This window comes from Brachyhypopomus gauderio, chromosome 12 (genome assembly GCF_052324685.1).
Source record: "Brachyhypopomus gauderio isolate BG-103 chromosome 12, BGAUD_0.2, whole genome shotgun sequence".
Taxonomy (NCBI): domain Eukaryota; kingdom Metazoa; phylum Chordata; class Actinopteri; order Gymnotiformes; family Hypopomidae; genus Brachyhypopomus; species Brachyhypopomus gauderio.
This window is the reverse complement of record NC_135222.1, coordinates 9,958,975-9,981,385: the sequence shown is the minus strand read 5'-3', so window position 1 is coordinate 9,981,385 and position 22,411 is coordinate 9,958,975. Positions and strand designations below refer to the sequence as shown.

Sequence of the window (22,411 nt, the reverse complement as noted above, 5' to 3'; positions counted from 1 at the left end):
TGTACACACAGCATGAAACAAAGATATAAAAAAACAACACCAATTATTAAGTAAACAACACAAGAGCCAGAGAGTAATCACACCACCAGAAAAGAAATATGTGGGTGAACTGTATGGTACACAATTCATTTCGTTATGTTTCAAGCATTAATACTCACTCACTGTTGTCTTTTTTAAGCCTCTTAACATTTTTTTGTCAGTCATGATAAAATCAGGTGGTATTATTAAAGACTATGATGCTGCCTCTCACTTTTGAATGAATGAATCACACCAGTATAAGAAATTTGGTAATGGAACGTATTACAATTTAACATAACAGACAGATTAACCTGCCTAATGCAATGTAAATTTAAACCTTTTACATTTAGTCTTGTTGTTGGCACTATCTGCTTTATAGATCAGATCTGTAAAGACTCACAAGCACAGATCTGGTAAAACAGCTCCTGCTAGGTGTATCGCTGCATGTGTTTTCCTTCCCTGGCCCAGTCACACTAGAACATTTATCCCCTCTGACAGCTATAACACTTCATCCCTCTGACATACAGCTGTGATACTTCACCTTGGAAGATTTACTGACCAGGGGTGGGTTTCCCGAAACGTACGAGGTTAAGAAGTAGCGCTACGAACGTTTCGGGAAACCCACCCCAGAAAGCATTTGGTGTCATAACATTTTCATATCATCTAAAATAATACATGTAAATTAGCCTAAATTAGGACTGTTATAATCCATAATATTGATTCTGAAGTTCTTGAACATTATGGTGATTTATAAAAGACAACTGCAGAAATCAGTCAATGCTAACATCAGGCATTACAGTAAAATGCATAGGCCTACAATTGTTTAGGAGTATAGTGATGTATAAGGTAAAAGAGGGGAAATGCCTGTCATTGTCATGCACGGATGTAAATATTCATTTTGGTCGTTCAGTGAGTAGCGTTGTTGTTGGTTTTGCAGCAGCTTCAAAATTAGAGCAAGTATATTGTTGCAGATGAGAAACTCCTGGAACAGAGTGTCCACATTAGCTGTTCTCCTGCTATACATGATTTAATTTTTTGCTATATGTTTTCCGTGATTTCAACGTAATCTCAATGATATTTAATAATAATATAAGGTGTGTGTGGCCATTAAAACTATTCGCTCCGTTCTTAAACGGAAGTCAGTAAATTCCAAATGTCCAAAGTTTTGTCTCCATCTATTGTCAGTAAAAAGAAAATGCACTTCACAAAAACTGAGGTCACCGAGTCACGTGACTGGCGCTGTCCAGTAGGAACCTCTGTTGATGATTTGAGCTGGGCCGTGAGAAAATAGATAGGACAATGGTATATTAGGTATGCTGCAGTGATATTTAAATATTTCTCAATTCCTTTTCTGAATAAAACACCCGGTTTCGGCAGTGACAATGGGCCAATGTGGAGTTATTTCTTCAAAAACGGTTTTGGTATTTCTCAATCTAATATTTTGGGTAAGTCAGTGTCGGTCTCGGAGAAACAGGGTGCCGTGCCTATTACTGCGACTCCTGGTGCACTGCAGCCAGTGGAGCCAGCTGTATGTTCGATTAAATAAATCCGTAACGGAGGTAAAAAATGATCTTAATCGCTCCTCCATGTGTTCATTTGTACTGTTAAATGCGGTATTGACAATTTGGAATATCCATCAAAACCAGAGATGCATATTTAGCCATCAGGTAGTAGGAGCCTGAGTGTTGGTATTTACTGCGGCACGCGTCTGGCAACGTTGATCTGATGCATGGAGGTCATTAGATATGTAGCTGTTTTGGCTATGCAGAGAGAGAGAGAGAGAGAGAGTGTGTGTGTGTGTGTGTGTGTGAGAGAGAGAGAGAGAGAGAGAGAGAGAGAGAGAGAGAGAGAGAGAGAGAGAGAGAGAGAGAGAGAGTGAGTCTTCGGTGTTAGGAGCTATTGTGTGGGGGACTGAGATAAATACCAGTACAGGGTTGTGATGCTGAGGTAAAGCAAAGCCTCTCATTCACCTGTTGCATTGAGTGTTATAAACTAGACGTGTGGTTAGGCTTTCTTAATATAGATGCAACACAACAGATACGGTAAACATTACTTCATAATCACACAAATTCATGCCACGTTTATGTTAACACTGTTTGTTACTGTCTCCCAAGGCTGCTGCGGGGATACTGTGCTACATTGGAGCATATGTTTTCATTACATATGATGACTATGATCATTTCTTTGAGGACATCTACACACTCGTCCCTGCAGTGGTCATCATCGGCGCTGGCACACTCCTCTTCCTCATTGGATTCGTTGGTTGCTGTGCAACTGTAAGAGAGAGCCGCTGTGGCCTGGCAACTGTAAGTTGAACACATGTCATTAAATACCACCCCACCCTCCCATGACACCAAAGATTAGAAAACTTTTGATAAACACAACAGAGGACACTAAAAAGTGTAAAGACCTTGTTACTAGATGCTAAGTACTGGGTACTGGTTATTGGGAGGCTGATGGGTTGTGCATGGCAACAGATGGGCTAAAATGTGCACTTGTAAGGTGAGGAAAGAATGCATGTGCAGTGTAGGTGTTTCTAGTGAAATGACAGAAACCTGAAAATAAATTATTATTATTATTATTAAAAGATTATTTGAGACTCACATAACTGAAAATGTTTCTTTTTAAGTAGAATTCAGAAGCTGAGGCTAACACATTACAGGACTTGAGGCATGACATCACTCTGACATCATCATCGTGCCGTGTTTGCTTGTGTTGCAGTTCTCAGCGGTGCTCCTGCTGGTGTTTGCTACAGAGGTGGTGGTGATGGTGCTGGGTTACCTGTACAGAGCCAAGGTCAGTTTCACCCACTTGGATCAGCCACTGTTTGGTTAAGGAAAATGAATTTTCATTGTCTCTATTTGCTCCAGTTTTAAAAATGACAGAGTACTGTATCACAGAACTAGTTACATTGATTAGTCAGAATGTTTGCAGTCTCAATTGCAGTGTTGATTCACAATTGTAAAACCCTTTTTAAATTCATGTGTGTGTCAGATGCAGTGTCTGATTACTTATGAAGCAGCTTTGTGTTGTAATTCTGAATTTTCTTTGATTTGTTCCTAACAAGGTGGAAGCTGAGGTTAATCATTCCATTCAGAAGGTGTATTATGAGTATAATGGAACAAACACAGATGCTCCAAGCAGAGCTATAGACTATGTGCAGAGACAGGTGAGACCATCTCTCTCTCTCTCTCTCTCTCTCTCTCTCTCTCTCTCTCTCCCTCCCTCTCTCCTTCCCTCCCTCACTTTATATATAGTGACTCTGTAATGGTATAGTCCTTTGGCATAACAGTAGGTGTTGTGCCAGGAATATCAGCATTGTTGGAGTTTTTGCACATTCCAGCGTTGCTGAGCTGAGAGCAACACAAAAATAATGGTCAAAAACCAACCACTAATGGAGAGCTAGAGGATAGATAACACCAGCCATGGCAACACATCTCTAAGTGGCAGGATGTTTGTGGACGGGGCAGTGCTCTGAGCTGAGCAGTGACCCAGGCACGTGTAGAGGTCGCCGGTGTGCACTGCCAGCCAGTGCTGGCCTGTCATCAGTGGTCAGAGTCAGCGATAGAGGTGGCTGTGACATTGGACACCATCACGTACAGTCTGGGCTTTCAATACAGGTGTAACTCCTAAAGCAGGTATCACCAAATGGCGGACCGCGGTCCGGATCCGGACCCGAACGCCGTCCTGTCCGGACCCAATCACATTCCTGATTAACTGGATACGGACCCAAATGCCAAAAAAAATTTAACGGGAGACTATATTTTAAACCGGAGAATTTATTTTCAGACGAGTGTTACGTTCACCACCCATTTGAGTGTTACGTTCGCCCCCCCCCCCCCCCCCCCCCCCCCCCCCTCAACAACTTTCGTTCGCCACCGCGGACCCGGACCTAATGTCTGAGCTATCTGCCAAATATGGACCGCGGAAAGATTTAATTGATTACCCCTGTCCTAAAGCAAAAAGGGACTGTTGGTTCCTACTAAAGGATCATGTGAGTGTGTGTTAATGCACATGGAGGTGTGAGTGCTTCCTCAATTCTGGCATATTTTGTTCTGCATTCAGCTGCACTGCTGTGGGATCCATAACTACTCCGACTGGATGAACACGCCTTGGTTTACTGAGTCCAGAAATAACTGCGTCCCAGTCAGCTGTTGCAAGCCTACCATCACTAACTGCACTGGGACACTGACACGGCCTGGGGACCTGTACCCAGAGGTACACAAATCTATAACTATAGGTAATCATTTGATGGACACCTTGGAGGCTTGCAGTTACAAGCCTCTTCATAAAGCCCTGGAGTGTAGAACACTGTTTGTCATTGCAGGGCTGTGAAGTTCTGGTGGTGAAAAAGCTGAAGGACATAATGCTATACGTCATTCTAGCTGCTTTAACCTTCGCTGCCATACAGGTGAAACCATTACATAATAATCTATTATACAGAGAGAAATGCATTTAATACGTGTTTCATATCTCATATAAGCCAGCTGAAGTGTGCCTGTCTTCCCTGTCTCCCTGACCTCGTGGAGTAGATGCTGGGGCTGCTGTGTGCCTGTGTAGTCCTGTGCCGTAGGGGTCACGACCCCACCTATGAGCTCCTGATCAACACTGGAATCGATGCTTGAATAGCTCCATGAGGATCATCCAGACCTTCCAGTCCAAACCTGTTAATGAGAAGTCTGCTCCATCTCTGGCATTGGTACAATTATTGGTCAAATTATGGTTGAAATATGTGGAAGGTCTGATGGTGAGCATGGTGGTTCACAAGGTGAAAGTAATATTTATTTAATCTAAATAATAAGCCTCATACCTGTGCTTCTTCACCTGGGCTTGAGGGTTATTTATTTTAAATGCATTGCTACTATTTATTTAATATGCTGGTTATTTGATCAGAATTTTACCTTGGGTCCATATGCAAAGTGTTACATGCCATTTGTCTTATTTGATGTACTATTGTTGCTTTCTTGTGTAAATAGTGAATTAATTCTAGTCTAGATGACAGCACAGTTTTTACGTTTTTTTTTTTATACTACCCTCATAATATTGATTAATTATTTGCAAATGTATAGGCTGACAGACAGGTATGATGATTGATGCACTAGGTTTGTTGTTTTGTTACTGTTTCTCCAGGGACAACTTTCACTGTCCAGTGTGTTCCCTGTTGTAAATAACCCATCTCTGATGTGCCAAATTCAGGGTAGCTAAGAGAGACCAGGAGACCTTACTTGAACTTGATTAATAGCTTGTTTTATGTATTTGATCATGTTTAATACTTGAGCATCGGTATTTTCTGTATAAAAAAAAAGAGGGGGGGGTGCAAACGAATGTTTATGAGTGAAAACTTTGTTTCTGCATTGTATATATAGTGAGTATGTGATACAACTTGTTTCAGTATTATACATATAGTGAATATGATACAACACAACTTTGTTTCAGTATTATACCCCTATTGTATTATTTTAGACTTACATTCATGATGAACTGCTATGACAGTACTTGAGAATTTGTTTGCTACAAAATGTGTGCTGAAAGATACCTGGTGGCTGTAAATGATTTCAGTGTCATTTTATCCAAAAGTTTAACATGTACAATATTAGAGTCAAGAATTTGATGTTTGCCTTCATCACAATTCAGTTTCAGCAATATAAAGTTTTGCAGACTACACTAAATAACATGGCTCTGAATGAAAGTGTTCTAGTTGTTTGCATACTTGTTTATTCAGGCTAGAAAATGTATAACATGCCTAATGTTCTTACTATATTAGTAAGATCTGAACGTGACAATTAGAAGCAAAAAAATTATAGTATAGACCAATTTTGTTCCAAGTGTGGTTTTTTAGATCCTAACCTCTTCTTAAAAGCTAATAACTATTCTTAAACTCTCAACATGAGGTGCTTTTTGTAACGATACAGAGTCGGAGAGACGCGTGCAGATCAAAGGGTCTTTAATCGGAACACAGAAATGTAGAGAAGGGCTGAAGACAGAGAACTCCGGGAGCAGGCAAGAGTAAATGGCAGGTGTAATCAGGTAACCAAATCCGTGGGAGCAGGCTAGGGACGAAAAACCAGGACAGAAGCAGAGGTTGGAACCAGAATTGTAGCCGTGGAAACGCTTGGTAAGCACACATAGTAATGAGGCAATACTTCGCAACAAACAGAAAGATAAATGGGCTTAAATAACAGACATGCAGGTGAAATCAATAATCCGGTGATGATGATCTTATTATGGCTTTTCTGGCTGGGGAGAGTGAGGAATTCTGGGTATTAGAGTCCGGTTGGTTGTGTGATGTGACACTTTTATCAGTGTAAGGCTTTAATCAAGTTTGATTTGGAAAAATTATGGTTTTAAAGGTATCTCATTGTGGGTTTTCTGCAGCCTGCAAAAAAGACCAATAGATGCACGCAAATATGCAGGCACATACACAGTGAATTATAAAACTACTCTTACCTTTATTTGTTATATTAACAGCATTATATAGGTGCTTTTTAATGAAAGGCCATAAATCATAAATTAACAGGCCACTGTTTGTTCTCCTTTGGAACCACCTGATTGTTTTCAGCAGAATATTCTGTGGTGTAACCAGTAGTAAGGGGTATAAAGGTGTGTGTGTGTGTGAGTGAGGGAGGGAGGAGTGTATGACACCATCATTAACACACCAAGAAAAAGTATGTCATTAATTGTAGAAGCATGGCTGTATCGTGTCTGCTTTATTGCAAAAGCATGTTGATCCCCTCAGGCCAGTAGGATATATTAGTACCCAGCTGGCCTCCCCAGTTGGGTATGAAGTGCAGCAGGAAATGTCAGGGCTGGATCCAGGGTCGGTCCCCCTGCTGCCAGCGGGAGAATCCCACGAACCAGCTCCCGACAACTCAGGTACAATCAGCAGTGAGGACCTGCAGCTGTCTCATTCCCCATAAGGTAGGCAGTTGCAATGTCTCACTGCTGAATTGTTTGTAGCTGTACGCTATGCTCACACAGTCTGTCCTTCTCCCTGCACTGTGTTGCGATTGTCTGGTGTCTCGTCACCATGTCCTCTCTTTGCTTATTTGAGTGTTTTCACTCCTGCTCTGCTCCCTGGCCTATCTCAAGTTTTGTTTCGCTGTGTTTTTCTCTGTTGGGTTGTTGGTTATTTTGGGAAGGGATTTTTTGTTACTTGCCGCTACTGTTGGAGAGCCAACTACTTCCCTGGGTGTCCTTTGTTAGTTTGTTTGAGTTTATTTATTTTCTCCCTTCTTGCGTTGAGTATTCCGCGTCTCTTGAGTTTACCCTAGTTTGTTCCCTGTGTGTTTATATGGTGGTGTTTTATTTTATACGCTTTTCCCACAATCGTTCTGCCGGAGGTTTCAGTTCTTGTTTTTTTGCATTAGACTGGCTCTTCGATTCACCTGTTGCATAAAGCCCATCGCGCTGGGGAGTACGGGTTAGCCCTGACAGTAAGTCTCCCCAAGAATAATTTCCTACACATGGCTAAACTGTCACATGGGAAGGATTATGTGTGTCCACGATATGTGCAATAACCAGCATGGCCAGAAGGTAACAAATGACACAGGGCAGTACCAACCAGACACTGTGTCGAGCCTGGGAGCCCCGAGTCAGGAGTTAGAGATGGAAGGAGATGGAGATCAAGACCCTTAAGGGCTCCAACGCTCCCAAGAAACACAGACTCTTGGTGGTTCTTGATTGAAGTGACCCCAGAGAATGTCTTCTCAGCCGTAATCCCGCCTAAAGTCATCAACAACAGAGGATTCCTACCAGTGGGTCACTCCCCCATCCCCGTTACTGCCAAACGGAAAAGTGACAGACTAGAGACATGTGCTAACTTCATTTAACATAGAATCTAATGATGAGAAACATTGTAATGGCTGCACTAGAGCGCATAGTGCTTCCCTAAACTGAACACGTAGAGGTATGTATGAATTCCAGCCAGAAGACTTGATTGATCTAGTACCTAGTGAAATGTCAGGGTTACACAGCTTGTGCTGTATCTCTAACCACACATTGACACAGTGGGGCGGGAAAAGCCCTGTGTGGTGTGTCATTGGTTCAGCAGCCACTGGTCATTTGATTTCCTGACCAATGACACTGCCAGAGACTTAAATTCCAGCTGTAGTGAATATGGATTAAACATTTATGCTTTTTATGGGTTCATGCTTAATGTTTCCACATACATTAAATCAGACCAACATGCTACCTACTGACAGGACAGTGACATGACCGAATGTGATGTGAATGGCCCAAGGTTCCAGGAATATAGTCTTAAAACTTCCTGTTATGTCCGCCCAGGCAGAGATCATATGTGAAACAAGGTAGGCCAGCAGCAGATAGACCATGTGAAGTAAATATTTGGGAGGATGGGGAATTGCATGTACATGGAACAACAATGATTTTGTGTGATAGGTGGATTACAGCCCTGTCTGCATCTATAATGTTGGTTTACAGTACCACTGCATAATATGGGATTCCTGAGCAATCCACATGTCAAGCTAAATGCCACGACGTGTGTGATTTCATTGGAAACCATAACGGGCCCAGCAAAATGAAACTGAAACTCATACAAATTATAAAGATGTGCTAACTAATATGCTTGCTACATTACAATGAGTGACTGCGGTCATTAAAAACAACCTTAGCTTATCCCAAGAACATTAGTGATAGGATACAATGTATTGTTGTTTTAGTTATGTATATTGTTAAAGTCAAAAAGTTGTGTGTGTAATGAAATGTGCCATATTTTGTCAATTGTGATTTTCACCCCAAACAAAATTTGTCCTCCGCATTTACTCATCTGTGCAGTTAGAACACACACACTAGTGATTACTAGGGGGCTGTGGTGCACACATGCCCAGAGTGGTGGGCAGCCCTAGCCCGGGGAGCAGTTGGGGTTAGGTGCCTTGCTCAAAGGTACCTTAGTCATGGCCTCAGGCCTGGGAATCGAACCCACGACCCTCTGGTTACAAGACCAGTTCCCTACCACCAGACCATGACTGCCCACTGTGTGTGTGTGTGTGTGTGTGTGTGTGTGTGTGTGTGTGTGTGTGTGTGTGTGTGTGTGTGTGTGTGTGTGTGTGTGTGTGTGTGTGTGTGTGTGTGTGTGTGTGTGTGTGTGTGTGTGTGTGTGTGTGCGTGCGTGCGTGCGTGCGTGCGTGCGTGCGTGCGTGCGTGCGTGCGTGCGTGCGTGTGTGTGTGTGTGAGAGAGGGAGGGGTATACGGTTGTGTGTATAAGTGAGGGAGGGGTATAAGGTTGTGTGTGTATGTGTGTGAGGGAGCGAAATAAAGTTATGTACCCAAGTGACCTTGGGGCTCCTCTCCTCTCAGACTCTGCAAATGAAACCTAGTCCTTGTGCATAAGAAAGCCTATATATAGAAAGACTATATATAGTATATATCAATACCTATATTTCCGCTGTTCAGTGCTGTGTATTCAGCGAGCTCGTCCCGAGAGAGCCAGTCTGCCTGAGCCCTGAATGACATCAAAGAGAATTTCTTTTGTTGCATCCTGAGCATGTTCTTATTTCTGAACGTTATCTCATAGGTTTATAGCTGAGCTTTATTTTTGGTACATCGTTTGTTTATTTTGTTCTAATGGACATTAAAAACGTAACTCCTCCACCCTCGCCTCATGCTGCATCCATGTCGTCACAGGTAGAATTCTCCTACAAAACAGTCAGTTCTAGAATATTTACAAAGAAATGTTCTTTAAGAAAAAAAATAGATTGTACGATAAAATGACAACATAATAGATCAAATTGTTTAACGTGGCTCCATGTAACGTATTAACCAGACAGAGAAGGATCCAAATGTAGAATATCGCACCTTTTTTTGAAGTACACATATATTCCAGAGGCGTAGATCGCCCATCATCAACAACTACACAGAACGCAGTAGCGTAGCTGGGAGTGTGGGGCCGGTCCAGGGTCACGCCGGGGAAGCAGAGTCTGGGAGGTACACGAGGGCTAGGCAGGAATCGAGATCGGGGGGGGAGCAGAGGTCAGGGCACGGGCAGACAGCACGGTAGTTAGAACGCACGGTATCCAGCATGGAAACGGCAATACTTCGCAATCAGGAATTTAGAAGCTGACTAAGATGTAGCCAAGAAAAGGGGTGTGGTCATTGAGACAGGTGTAACTAATCAGTTCGAGAGAGGGACTGAGTGCTGTTCCTAACACTCCATTAAAGCTTATATGTAGTAATAAAATATATACATGCTTTTTGTCATCAAACCCATTTAAAATATACCTGAGAAAAACCTAAGTATTACAGGATATTTTTATTCATATGCATTAGCAACATTGCAATAATTTGTCTTTAGATAATTTTTCAAATGTACAAATTCACAAGCATTTAACAAGCACACTTTATAAATTTAGACTTCAATTAATTAAAATGAACTAAAATACACAGTAATGCATTCATAAAATTATGCTATTTTGATGTTTCTAGTTTGTTAGTGCATTTACAGCATAGATTTCAAAATATTTTAAATAGAATTAACCACTTTTTCCACTAGGACAACAAAATGATTAGACCAAACAAATTACATTAGACTTAGTAACGTAACACAAGTCTCCCTTTCCCCATAGCACAATGCTCAAACAGCTGTAGCTAGGGCAGGGATTGGATGATGGCAGTAGCAAAGGCAGGGATTGGACAATGGCGGTAGCTAGGGCAGGGATTGGTGGTAGCTAAGGCTGGAACCGAACAATTGTGTAATGCATCTCACAAACGTATTCCACAGATATTACACTGTTGTCCAGTCATATGAAGCACTAGTTACTTGACTGGCTTGCGGTTATTTAGAAGTGTTGTTCGGCCTGTGGGGAGGTGAGTGTTGGTCAGATTGAGATGATGTGGCGCAGGGTCCTGCAGGGTCATCTTGGTCAGAGTTTAATTAAGTATGTTCCAGGCACAAGGCCAATGAGGTCACCCTTTCGAGCTGTCCACCAGCCATCCTCTCCCTGCTCACTTATCATCAAAATGTCCCCACAAGTGATCGAAAGCTCATCTGAATCCTGGACACACAGAGACTAGTGATTAGTAAAAAACAGTATAAGCCAGTACAATATCTATTTTTAAATAATCTTACACTACTAGCATCTTCCAGTTTAATATCTTGCATGACAAATGCCACATACCAAAGTTATTACCCCTCATTGTAAAATTGCCTTTACTATGTGTACAAGTTACACTGCTGACATAGTAAATGCAAGTGACTTTGAGTGTGATATGTTCACCTGCGCTTCGTAATCATATAAAACTTTATACTTTTCGTCCTCAGTCTCTCCACGTTCCTGAGTAGTGACAAACGCTCCACTTAAACGCTCTTGAGCTACTGTGACCTCTGGGAGAGAGCAGACACAGGCAACTGCTTTAGGCAACTGCTGAGCACTGCGTGCTTCAAGCAGTAATCGGCTCACCGCTCATGAGAAAGAGGATGTTGAGGCCCTTGCAGGTAAATGTGGCCATTAGCTGAGCAGAAATCAAGTAAATATGTGTAGGCCACCAACACGCCATATCATCAGCCTAGCAAAGTGGTGCAGGCTGGAGCCTGAGGGACACTTGTCTGAGGAGACCTTTGCAACAAATAAGCTTAGTTCTTCACTACTCTCTTACTCTACCTGAGAGCCAGGTATCAAAATATCCTCAGGACCATATTTCATTTGAAAACATTCATTCTAATAATTTAATAGTATTTTTGAAATATAGAGAAAATTGTTTGAGTTTCTTGGTTTACATGTATAGCATTATTTCCCAAATATGTTGTGTGAGTACTGTGCTAATATGAAAATGTAAGTTATTTAGGAATAAAGAAAGACACTGACGGTGAGTTGGAGCCACTGAGAAAGTCAGGTTGTGAACGACAGATGTTTCCAACTGCAGGGAAGACCTGCAGGGAGATGGCACACAATTCTCCAGCTCAGTCCACCCGATATGCTGCCTACAGTACTGCAGTACACTTACAACAACCAATATCCTGGTTTGTTTCCCTATCTAGGAACCTTGCACAGCATACCTGCATATACCAGCGACACATCCATTTAAATTAATCACTGTCATTTAGACAGGAGTACAAATTTGAGTTCACAATGACTGTATGATGCGTCAGTGATGGCCCTCGTAATGGTCTTCAGACCCCCATTCTATGTGCTAATATCATCTACAACAACTGTACGACAGGTCATAAGCCAAACTCACTGGTATACATAGAGCATATCGCTGCTCACCTGTGTGCGTCTTTGCCATCTACACAGCCATTTGTGTCTGTGTTGTAGTAATTCTGAAACTCTACAGAGTCTAAAGGAATATGCAGAGCCAGTGAGCTATTCTGAATATATTTTAATGAAAAACATGAATGCTAAATAAGATGGTGATGACAAAGGGAAATTATTTACTTGGTGGGCTGGAGCTTGTCTTTCGCATTTGGATGAAGCAGTTGTTATCTGTTGTGATGTCACACTGTTCTAGAACCTTCCTTGCTTCCTCATAGCACTACAAACGAAAAACCCAGCAGTAGTTTCAGGCGATGTCAGAGGCAGTATCAGAACAGAAAGACCATATTCAGCTCTGCATTTAGCTGCACAAGAGAAAAAAACTGAAGAAGAGCAGTGAGGAAGAGCAGTCTGACCTCATCATCCTTTACACACTGCATGGACAGATGATTACAGTGATCCCATAACACACAGCGCAGCATTCTAATACGGTCCGACTCCTGCTGCTGGAACACCTAGAACACATGTAGAACATGCAAACACATCTGACACAGAGTGGAGTGCTTCTGCAGGAGAACCATTTGTGGCTGCATGAGAGATGCGTTCTGGCAGTGGTCTTTTTTTATATCATGATGCAATGTTTCTTTTGCAACTGGTTTACATGCATCCTCTCTCTTACTTCAGCTAGACTAGTTGGTGTGCATGTGTGTATGTGTGCATGCATTTGTGTGTGTGTGTATACCTCACATGTACTCCTGTATGTGCTTTCCCAGTCTTGATGAGTTTTATCCAGCTGCTCGACATTCCACTTTAACTGTTTTTCTGTTGCAGAAGGCAGGGATACCATAGGCTTTAGTTCCATTTCCCGAACACATCCCTTCCATGTCTGTGTTATAGTAGTAATACACCCCTGTCTGTAGCTATGCCAGTCCTACACATCTGTCTGTAGCTATGCCAGTCCTACACACCTGTCTGTGGGTACATGACTCCTACACACCTGTCTGTGTGTACGTGACTCCTACACACCTGTCTGTGGGTACGTGAGTCCTACACATCTGTCTGTGGGTACGTGAGTCCTACACATCTGTCTGTAGCTATGCCAGTCCTACACACCTGTCTGTGGGTACGCGACTCCTACACACCTGTCTGTGGGTACGCGAGTCCTACACACCTGTCTGTGGGTACGCGAGTCCTACACACCTGTCTGTGGGTACGCGAGTCCTACACACCTGTCTGTGGGTACGCGAATCCTACACACCTGTCTGTGGGTACGCGAGTCCTACACACCTGTCTGTGGGTACGCGACTCCTACACACCTGTCTGTGGGTACATGATTCCTACACACCTGTCTGTGTGTACGCGACTCCTACACACCTGTCTGTGGGTACGCGAGTCCTACACACCTGTCTGTGGGTACGTGAGTCCTACACACCTGTCTGTGGGTACGTGAGTCCTACACACCTGTCTGTGGGTATGTGAGTCCTACACACCTGTCTGTGGGTACGCGAGTCCTACACACCTGTCTGTGGGTACGTGAGTCCTACACACCTGTCTGTGGGTACGTGAGTCCTACACACCTGTCTGTGGGTACGTGAATCCTACACACCTGTCTGTGGGTACGTGAATCCTACACACCTGTCTGTGGGTATGTGAGTCCTACATACCTGCAAGTCGGGCTGCCTGCCTGCACAGCCGAGCCCTGTTCAGAACCTAAACAAAACAAGAGTGCATGCATTCAAGAGAAATAACCATGCAACAACTGTATTGTTTTATGTGATTGTGTACCATTTAGAGTTTGGGCAGATGATTTGAGTTTGAGAGGATGGAGTGTCCTCATGAGTGTGAAGGTGGGCAATTCAGGAAGAACAAGGTGAATCGTTTGTTGTTTAGTTTCAGGAAGTTTGATATTGCAGAAACAAAGGGTTAGGGTTAGGGTTAGATAAAGATAATTTGTATTGGTTTGTATTGATTATCCTGTTATACATGATTTGTCTGGATATTGTGTGATATGTTGGGTTGTTGGGCTGAGATGTTGTTTGCTAACTGTGCCAATCACTGTTTGATATGCTAATATTATGTAGTGTATTGTTTATATTGATTATTATTTGTCTCATGCTTTCATGCATCAGTGTTTACTGATCTCATCATACTTCACAGGTCACATGAGTTTACTACATCCTTTCATCAGAAAAGTGACTCATTCTTTAACCATATAAATAGACTCAATAGACTTAATGCCTCAAAAGTCTGAGAAGGTCTCCTTTGGTACTGCAGGCTACTCAAAGTGGTTATGAGCTGCTTTCTGTTCCCCCTGCAACCACACATATGTAGAGATCCTCTAAAAACACTAAATACACAGGTGTGGATGGTTAAGATAGGTACCCCAGAATGAGTTCAGAATTATTCTCACTGTGCTCTTAACAAAGTTCCTTCAGCAGAACCTCAGAAGAAACTTCAAGAAGTTGCCCAGTTTGTTTCAAGGTATCCATTGGGTTATTGTCGCTACAGACCGATTGTTAAACCTGAATGGAATAAATGTTAGAAGTAACAGACAGACAGCTAGAGACAGACAGGTGTTGTACCTTCTCCGTTTGCCTGTGGGTGGTGGTGGTCACAGGGTTGCTCCTTTTCTCCACACACTGTTCAGATTCGTCCGCCTCTTTACATCTCTGCTCATAACACCTCTTAGACTGTCACAAGAGTCAACGATAAAGTCAGTGTGTGTGTGTGCATGCATGTGTGTGTGTGTGTGCATGCATATGCGTATGTGTGTGTGTGCTTGTGTGTTTGTGTGTGTGTGTGTGTGTGTGTGCGTGCGTGCGTGTGTGAATGAGTATGTGTGTTTGCGTGTGTGTGAGTGTGCATGCAAATACCTATATTCAACACGTAGAACTTTCATTCATTTGTCATTTTAAATTTAGCGGGACTGAGGCATACATTTCTGATGTACCCTTTTTCAGCACAGGAAGTCATTTTGTTCTTTCTGTATTTAATATTTTTCTTTTTACATTTTTTATTATTCTTTATTTTCTCTCTCTTTCTCTCTCTCTCTCTTTCTCTCTCTCTCTCTCTCTCTCTCTCTCTCTCTCTCTCTCTCTCTCCCTGTCTCTCTCCCTGTCTCTCTCTCTCTCTCTCTCTCTCTCTCCCTGTCTCTCTCTCTGTCTCTCACACCCTTACACTGTAAACACTTTTGCTCGGCTTGCGTTCTCACACTTGCTGTGTGGGTACAGACTCTCTTAGCCTCTGTGTTCACCCTGCTTCTTCGTCTCTCTTCCTCTTTCACTCTGAGAAGTGTTTTGGTGGTTAATGGGATCTGACTATTATTCTGACACATTGCAATAGTAGCAGACATTTAAAAATACTACACCTTTCCCAGACAAATGGGTCAGAGAGATTGTTGTTTAACAAGTCTTACCTCCATAGTCCTTTTGTATAGGGCCTCTATGGGCTTCTGAACCTTCTCAATGATCTCCTCCAGCTGTCATGGGTCGGGACACAGGCTGGTTAACTCACCTCTTAAGAAAAGTTCTTCTTTTCTATATTATATTAATCACTTTATTAGGTACACCTGTCCAACTGCTCATTAACGCAAATGTCGAATCAGCCAATCACATGGCAGCAACTCAATGCATTTAGGCATGTAGACATGGCCAAGACGAACTGCTGCAGTTCAAAGCGAGCATCAGAATGGGGAAGAACGGTGATTTAAGTGACTTTCAACATGGCATGGTTGTTGGTGCCAGACGGGCTGCAGAAACTGCTGATCTACTGGGATCTCCATGCACAACCATCTGTAGGGTTTACAAAGAATGGTCCGAAAAAGAGAAAATATCCAGTGAGCGGCAGTTCTGTGGGTGCAAATACCTTGTTGATGCCAGAGGTCTGAGGAAAATGGCCAGACTGGTTTGAGCTGATAGAACAGCAACAGTAACTCAAATAACCAGTCGTTACAACCAAGGCAAGCAGAAGAGCATCTCTCAACGCACAACTCATGGAACCTTGAGGCAGATGGGCTACAGCAGCAGCAGACCACACCAGGTGCCACTCCTGTCAGCTAAGAACTGGAAACTGAGGCTACAATTCCTACAGGCTCACCAAAATTGGACAACAGAAGATTGGAAAAACGTTGCCTGGTCTGATGAGCAACATTTGGATGGTAGGGTCAGAATTTGGCATCAACAACATGAAAGCATGGATCAATCCTGCCTTGTATCAACGGTTCAGGCTTGTGGTGCAGTAGTGTGGGGGATATTTTTTGGCACACTTTGGGCCCATTACTACCAATTGAGCACCATGTCAATGCTACAGCCTACCTGAGTATTGTTGCTGACCATGTCCATCCCTTAGTGACCACAGTGTATCTGTCATCTGATGGCTACTTCCAGCAGAATAACGCATGTCATAAAGCGCAAATCATCTCAAACTTCTTGAACATGACAACACTGTACTCGAATAGCCTCCACAGTCACCAGATCTCAATCCATTAGAGCACATTTGGGATGTGGTGGAACGGGAGATTCACATCATGGATCTGCAGCTGTCAAATCTATTGAAACTGGGTGATGCTATCATGTCAATATGAACCAGCCTCTCTGAGGAATGTTTCCAGTACCTTGAATCTATGCCATGAAGGATTAAGGCAGTTCTGAAGGCAATTTTACATTCTTACCCTGCTCATTTAATATCTGTTGCCTGGCTTGCACCATGACCGTCTTGCACTATGTTGTCTTGCACTATGTTGTCTTGCACTATGTTGTCTTGCACTATGTTGTCCTGCACTATGTTGTCCTGCACTATGTTGTCCTGCACTATGTTGTCCTGCACTATGTTGTCTTGCACTATGTTGTCTTGCACTATGTTGTCCTGCACTATGTTGTCCTGCACTATGTTGTCCTGCACTATGTTGTCCTGCACTATGTTGTATGTAACTACTGCTGTGATTTTGTGATTTTGTGATTTTGTAGTATGCAATTGCACTGAGGCCTAGCCTAAAAGTGTTTCGTTGTGCTGTACAACCCAGTTTCAGCATAATGACAATAAAGTTGAATTGAATTGAATTGAAAAGGGGGTCCATCCCGGTACTATCAAGGAGTACCCAATTGGCCGGTGAGTGTATATACCCCAAGATATATAATTCAGTATATATTATCACGTGGTTGCTCCAGATCTGTGTGCTGCACACCCACACTGTAAGTCTCCCATCCCACCACACTAAGACATTTACATTACATTTACATTACTGGCATTTAGCAGACACTCAACCAGTGTGACTTACAAAAGTGAGTCTGACTGCAGACCAAACAATATTTTTCCTATCTTCTACCGTCATATTTTGGTGAGCCCTTGCAAACTGTAGTCTCAGTTGCCAGTCTCAGTAGCTGACAGGAATGTTACCCAGTGTGGTCTTCTGCTGCTGTACCATATCGGCTTCATGGTTCATGTTGTGCGTTCAGATATGCTCTTCTGCATACCTCAGTTGTAGTTAGTGGTTATTTGAGTTACTTTTGCCTTTCTATTACATCAAACCAGCCTGGCCGTGTGTGAAAATCCCAGTAGATCAGCAGTTTCTGACATACTCAGATCAGAAATACTCCAGCACCAACAACCATCACTAAAATCACCTTCCTTCCATATTTTGGTTTGAACTTCAGTAGGTTATCTTAACCATGTCTATAAGCATAAATGCATTGAGTTGGCTGATTGACTTATTAGATATCTGTATTAACAAGCAGTTGGACAAGTGTACCTAATAAAGTGTCTGGTAAAATGAAAGTTATGTATTTACAAAAGCCAGTATGAGAATGAGAATCTGGACCCACTGGTGGTCCTTTAAACTGCAGGTCCATTGTAGGGCAATAATGCAGAATTAAAATGGCCAGGAATTGCATTTGTCCTCCTGTAGTGTGTATGTTTGTATTACACAGAATGTCATATGACATCTTTTCGCTTTTCATTTGTCACTAAATGTGCACAATGATATATCATAGGGAGTTTTTCCTCGCCACTGTCGCCTTTGGCTTGCTCATTAGGGTTCTGGACCCATAGTATTGTTAACCTTGTAAATCCTGTAAAGCTGCTTTGCGACAACTTGAGTTGTTAAAAGCGCTATACAAATAAACTTTGACTTGACTTGATATATAAGTATTTTTCAGTATGGTTTGTGAGTATAGCACACCCATGAGCTCATTTCCTGTATCATGTATATGCAATACACAAACACATAGTATCAAGAAGGGTTTCCTTCCTCTGGTACTTCCGTGGTGGATCTTACAGTGCTTACCAAAGACCCCAAGCAAACTGCACAGAGGACTGCTGTCTGAACCAGACACCATACCTTTTTTCTTTGTTCTTTCTGATGTTCTCGGAATGCTTCTATTTTCTGAACTTCCTCTTTAATCATCCCAGATAGCAGGATGTGCTGAGTGCCCGTGTTCTCGATTTCTGGAACGTAAAGAAACAACTTAAAGGCTGCATTGTACTACAGCATCTGTGTTCTTCCAGCATTGTGCGCAGACGTTTGCGTAGTTGTTAACATGTGCACTAGGGGGCAGCATTCCATTTTGTTTATCGTGCTATCTCTGGTTCAAGTCAAGTATTTGTCTGGATCTTGTGATCCACCACCAATAATACTGGATAGCCAATCAGCATACGCTTGATACGAAGCTCTGCACATACATAGTTGAGGTTTTGGAGGTGTGTGCATTTGTCCTCTGCAAGCTATGCAAAACCCATAATCCCATGTGTGTGTTCCTTCAAAGGAGTTTAAATCAGCCTTGATTTGCCTAAGCTCCCAATCCCAAGGAGTAAAAACAGCAATCAAAATGACGTCGTCACACGTACCTGCTTTAAGCTGATCAAATGATGCCCTTAATGTGCTGTACAAAGTAATGTAACAGAATTATAACAGAATTACATTACATTTAACATTAGTTTAATTTTAAATTCATTTTTGAATATAGGCGGAAGAATGCAAACTAATAGTGGTGTATTTATATCAACAGGTCCCGGTCAGGTAAATACACAGGGGTGGGATAAAATCCTAACAGACCTGATCTCTGTGTGACCTCCTGATCTACGTGCTATTGCCACCAGCTCCTTTCCAAACTTCTCCTCTGCTACTGCTCTGTACACATGAAAATTGGGAAATAATTAGTCACACACACACACACACACACATGGACACCAAGTTGGGCTGAATGGTAACCTTGAGTAAGCACACTACATCATATCGTGCTATCAAGCAGTCACAGGAACTATCTGGCTTCTTACTGATGCTATTTTTAAACACCCTTGTGGTTTTTGCTTTGTAAGGTGAAATTTATTGTAAATTTTTGTTTCAGTTTCGCACAAAGTCACACTGCCCTGGCCCTGACTCCTGTTCTTGTCGTTGCAGATAAAATAAATGTTTATGCATGCATTTCTGTTCTGGTGTTTTCATCCTGATGGTTTAACCTGTTGTTTAACATGTTGGTCCCTGTGTCAGGCTGTTTAATGGGAGCAGAATGCTGTATGTTGATCTCTACTGTGGCTGCTCCGCCGTGTCTCCCCCACCCCAATTAGTCATTCTGCATGCTAGCTGACTTCTGTATTTTTTTTGTCCTTTTTGCTTCCTTAAATATCATTTTGTGACAGTCACCACAATGCCACCTTCCTCCTCCCATAGCCACATGTACTGTGCTTTTGATGACAAATCAACATGTGTAAATTACTAACATTTCCTACTGAGTGATGGATACTTGATTCACCATTTATTACATTTTGTCCATTCCATGTGTTTTAATATGTGATGCATTATAATTTGTGACCCTGTGCTCCTTACATACACATCTTTAATGAAAATATCCAATGGAGAAACAATGCAGGTGTTTTAACCTCTCAGTGTAGGTGGGAATACCACTACGGTGGAAACTGACATGATGTCCCTTGCGTTTTGTACTGGATGTGTAAGTGCAGTACTTGTTATGCAACTTTGTAGTGGTTTGTACTGGCTTGTACTGGTTGAGTAAGTATACCTCATTCTGAGCAACTCCTCCACATCCTTGCACATTCGTCTGCCTTCATTCAGCCTCTGGAGAATGGCCTCATAACCCGAGCGATCGGAAAAGTCTGAACCCTGAGACACAGCAGACACAATTTTTCACCACTACTTAAAAAGCACAGCACTCATTACTAGAATGGCCAAGCATTCTGTTTTAAATCAGACAGTCTGGTTTTAAGTTGGAAATTCTGGTTTTAGGCCAGATGTCTGGTTTTTCAGCTGGAGTGCAATGGTAGTTGCTTTTCATTCATCAGTGTTATTTTAACGGGTCACTGGAACACGTCATGTATTTATATGATGACAGATCTCCTTGAACATGTTGGTGTGATTGTAATATTAGTCACAAACAGTATATGATTAGTACATATCAAATAAACACAACATTTCCTTTCAAAAAGTAAGAAACATGAATTTCATGTCTTCCGCACACTGGCTGATTTATATGACACAAGTTTGTTTCAAGTTGTTCAGAGTACAACATTCATTTATATTATACTTACTGGTATTTCTATATCTAATTGGTCAGGCTTCATTATTAATTTTGTGTGTTTTAGTATTCATATTCACGTCCCCCTATAACGTAGTGTATTCTCATTTTAGAGGTTATTAATGTGTATTTTAACCTATACACAGCACAGCACTGATATTGCGAGTTAATAGCCATATTTTTGCTTGTTTCATCAAGAATGTCAGTACTGTGCTGGGATTAAATGAGTCAGAACTTCTATTCATAATAGCAGCACAAACGGCCCAGAAAACATGGACTGTGCTTTCTTAGAATGAACATTGCATGTTCATTCATTATTGGTGGCTATTTAGCCACTCCAAGGTTCTGCTGTCAAACTAAACTTGATTGAGTGATTTAGTGTTCATTTTATATGTCAAACAGCTTTACTATTACCTTTGCAGCTTCCTTTGACTGAGAAGTTCACCAGTTTACAGTTAAGCTATGAATTGATCTTAGTGGTTGTACTAAAATATTTTTTGTGTCTACATAGTCCTTTTAACTGTTCACATACACTTGAATACACTAAAACAAACCGTAAATGAACCTTCATATAAAATAAGCACACATTAATTATCTCAAACAGAATCCAAATGTACAGACTTGTAAAGTCAATTTTACAATACTGTATAGATATCACAAATCGGAATTGTGTATTTGGCTCTTTTGCTCATATAAATGTGATTTTTTACATATTGAATATGTGTATGTATAAATATATTTGTAAAAAAAAGATGTCTGAACTGTTCACGGAGTTCACAGCTGTACTCATGATTGAACTGCAGAGGATCGAGTAGAACTATGAATTATTATTGTAATAATTGTGTAAACTTAGTTTTACTGTAAAATTCCACAATATATTTTCCCTCGGGACTGTTAGTCCATTAGCACTTTAGGACAAGCTATATTTTCAGCCCATACCGTTTTAAAAGCTTAATACCATTTTATAGCACACTATAGTGTGACATCGGCTTGCAGTGTATTGCAACCATCTGTAACCTATCTCACAGAAAATGCTTTGCTACTTTTCATTCAGTAGGACATCTCAAGACACTGTCAGTTTCCCGTTTTTCTAATGACATTTATCTCGGTATTTGAAGGCTTCGATCGCGTCTTTGGACGGTGTAAAGTTCTGCGCAAAGCTATCGGCCAGGTTGGGCTTTCATTAAAGGTGTGACTTATAAATGGAAACAATTCTATTGATGTTTAACATGATAACACCAGGATGTCAGTAAAGCTTTCTAACAACGCAGTTTAAATGACAACCTTTCACCTTATCCTAAATTACCCGGCATAACGAACATCATATTCTCTCTAACCATTTAGTATAAATGAAATATTTAACATTTCTGTGCTACGTACTAGTATTGTTATCGGTGCTTACCCAAAACGCATCGCAGAACTGTAGAGCCGCCATTCTGACCGGTATCTGTCTTTTCTTTTGCCTTTTGAGAAGAGAAGGCGCTACAGATGACAGTTGCACAGTCGCTAGAGATCCACAAATCAAAGGGGAAAGGTTCGGGCATGTGCACGTGCTCAGTCGTGAAGCTAATGGAGCCCTCTTCTTTAATGAGGAAGAAACTCAAAGACATGTCACGGTTTGAAAGTCGCCTATTCCGTTTAGAGCATCTAGAAGAGGAAGAA

General features: G+C 41.8%; 2 protein-coding genes across 3 annotated transcripts; one reads left to right on the top strand and one right to left on the bottom strand.

Annotated features, from left to right (window-relative positions):
* The first annotated feature begins 1,289 nt into the window (after positions 1 to 1,289).
* On the top strand, positions 1,290 to 5,810 carry tspan3b (tetraspanin 3b). The gene is made up of 7 exons (XM_077024102.1): positions 1,290 to 1,463; positions 2,133 to 2,324; positions 2,740 to 2,814; positions 3,086 to 3,187; positions 4,084 to 4,236; positions 4,346 to 4,429; positions 4,551 to 5,810. The coding sequence occupies exons 1-7, from the start codon at positions 1,401 to 1,403 to the stop codon at positions 4,641 to 4,643; spliced, it is 762 nt and encodes a 253-aa protein (XP_076880217.1). The 5' UTR covers positions 1,290 to 1,400; the 3' UTR covers positions 4,644 to 5,810.
* Positions 5,811 to 10,266: 4,456 nt separating this feature from the next.
* On the bottom strand, positions 10,267 to 22,397 carry pstpip1b (proline-serine-threonine phosphatase interacting protein 1b). 2 transcript variants are annotated; one of them, XM_077023053.1, is made up of 15 exons: positions 22,152 to 22,397; positions 20,237 to 20,337; positions 19,273 to 19,347; positions 19,065 to 19,099; positions 18,559 to 18,665; positions 15,640 to 15,702; positions 14,807 to 14,914; positions 13,889 to 13,934; positions 12,967 to 13,046; positions 12,641 to 12,739; positions 12,408 to 12,504; positions 12,240 to 12,309; positions 11,838 to 11,902; positions 11,250 to 11,356; positions 10,267 to 11,027 (listed from the first exon to the last, which is right to left on the bottom strand). In XM_077023053.1, exons 1-15 carry the CDS (start codon positions 22,182 to 22,184, stop codon positions 10,896 to 10,898), a joined length of 1,218 nt encoding a protein of 405 aa, XP_076879168.1. In that variant the 5' UTR covers positions 22,185 to 22,397; the 3' UTR covers positions 10,267 to 10,895. The 2 variants fall into 2 exon arrangements, with proteins under 2 accessions (XP_076879168.1, XP_076879169.1); XM_077023054.1 differs by lacking the exon at positions 11,250 to 11,356.
* Between the last annotated feature and the right edge of the window lie 14 nt (positions 22,398 to 22,411).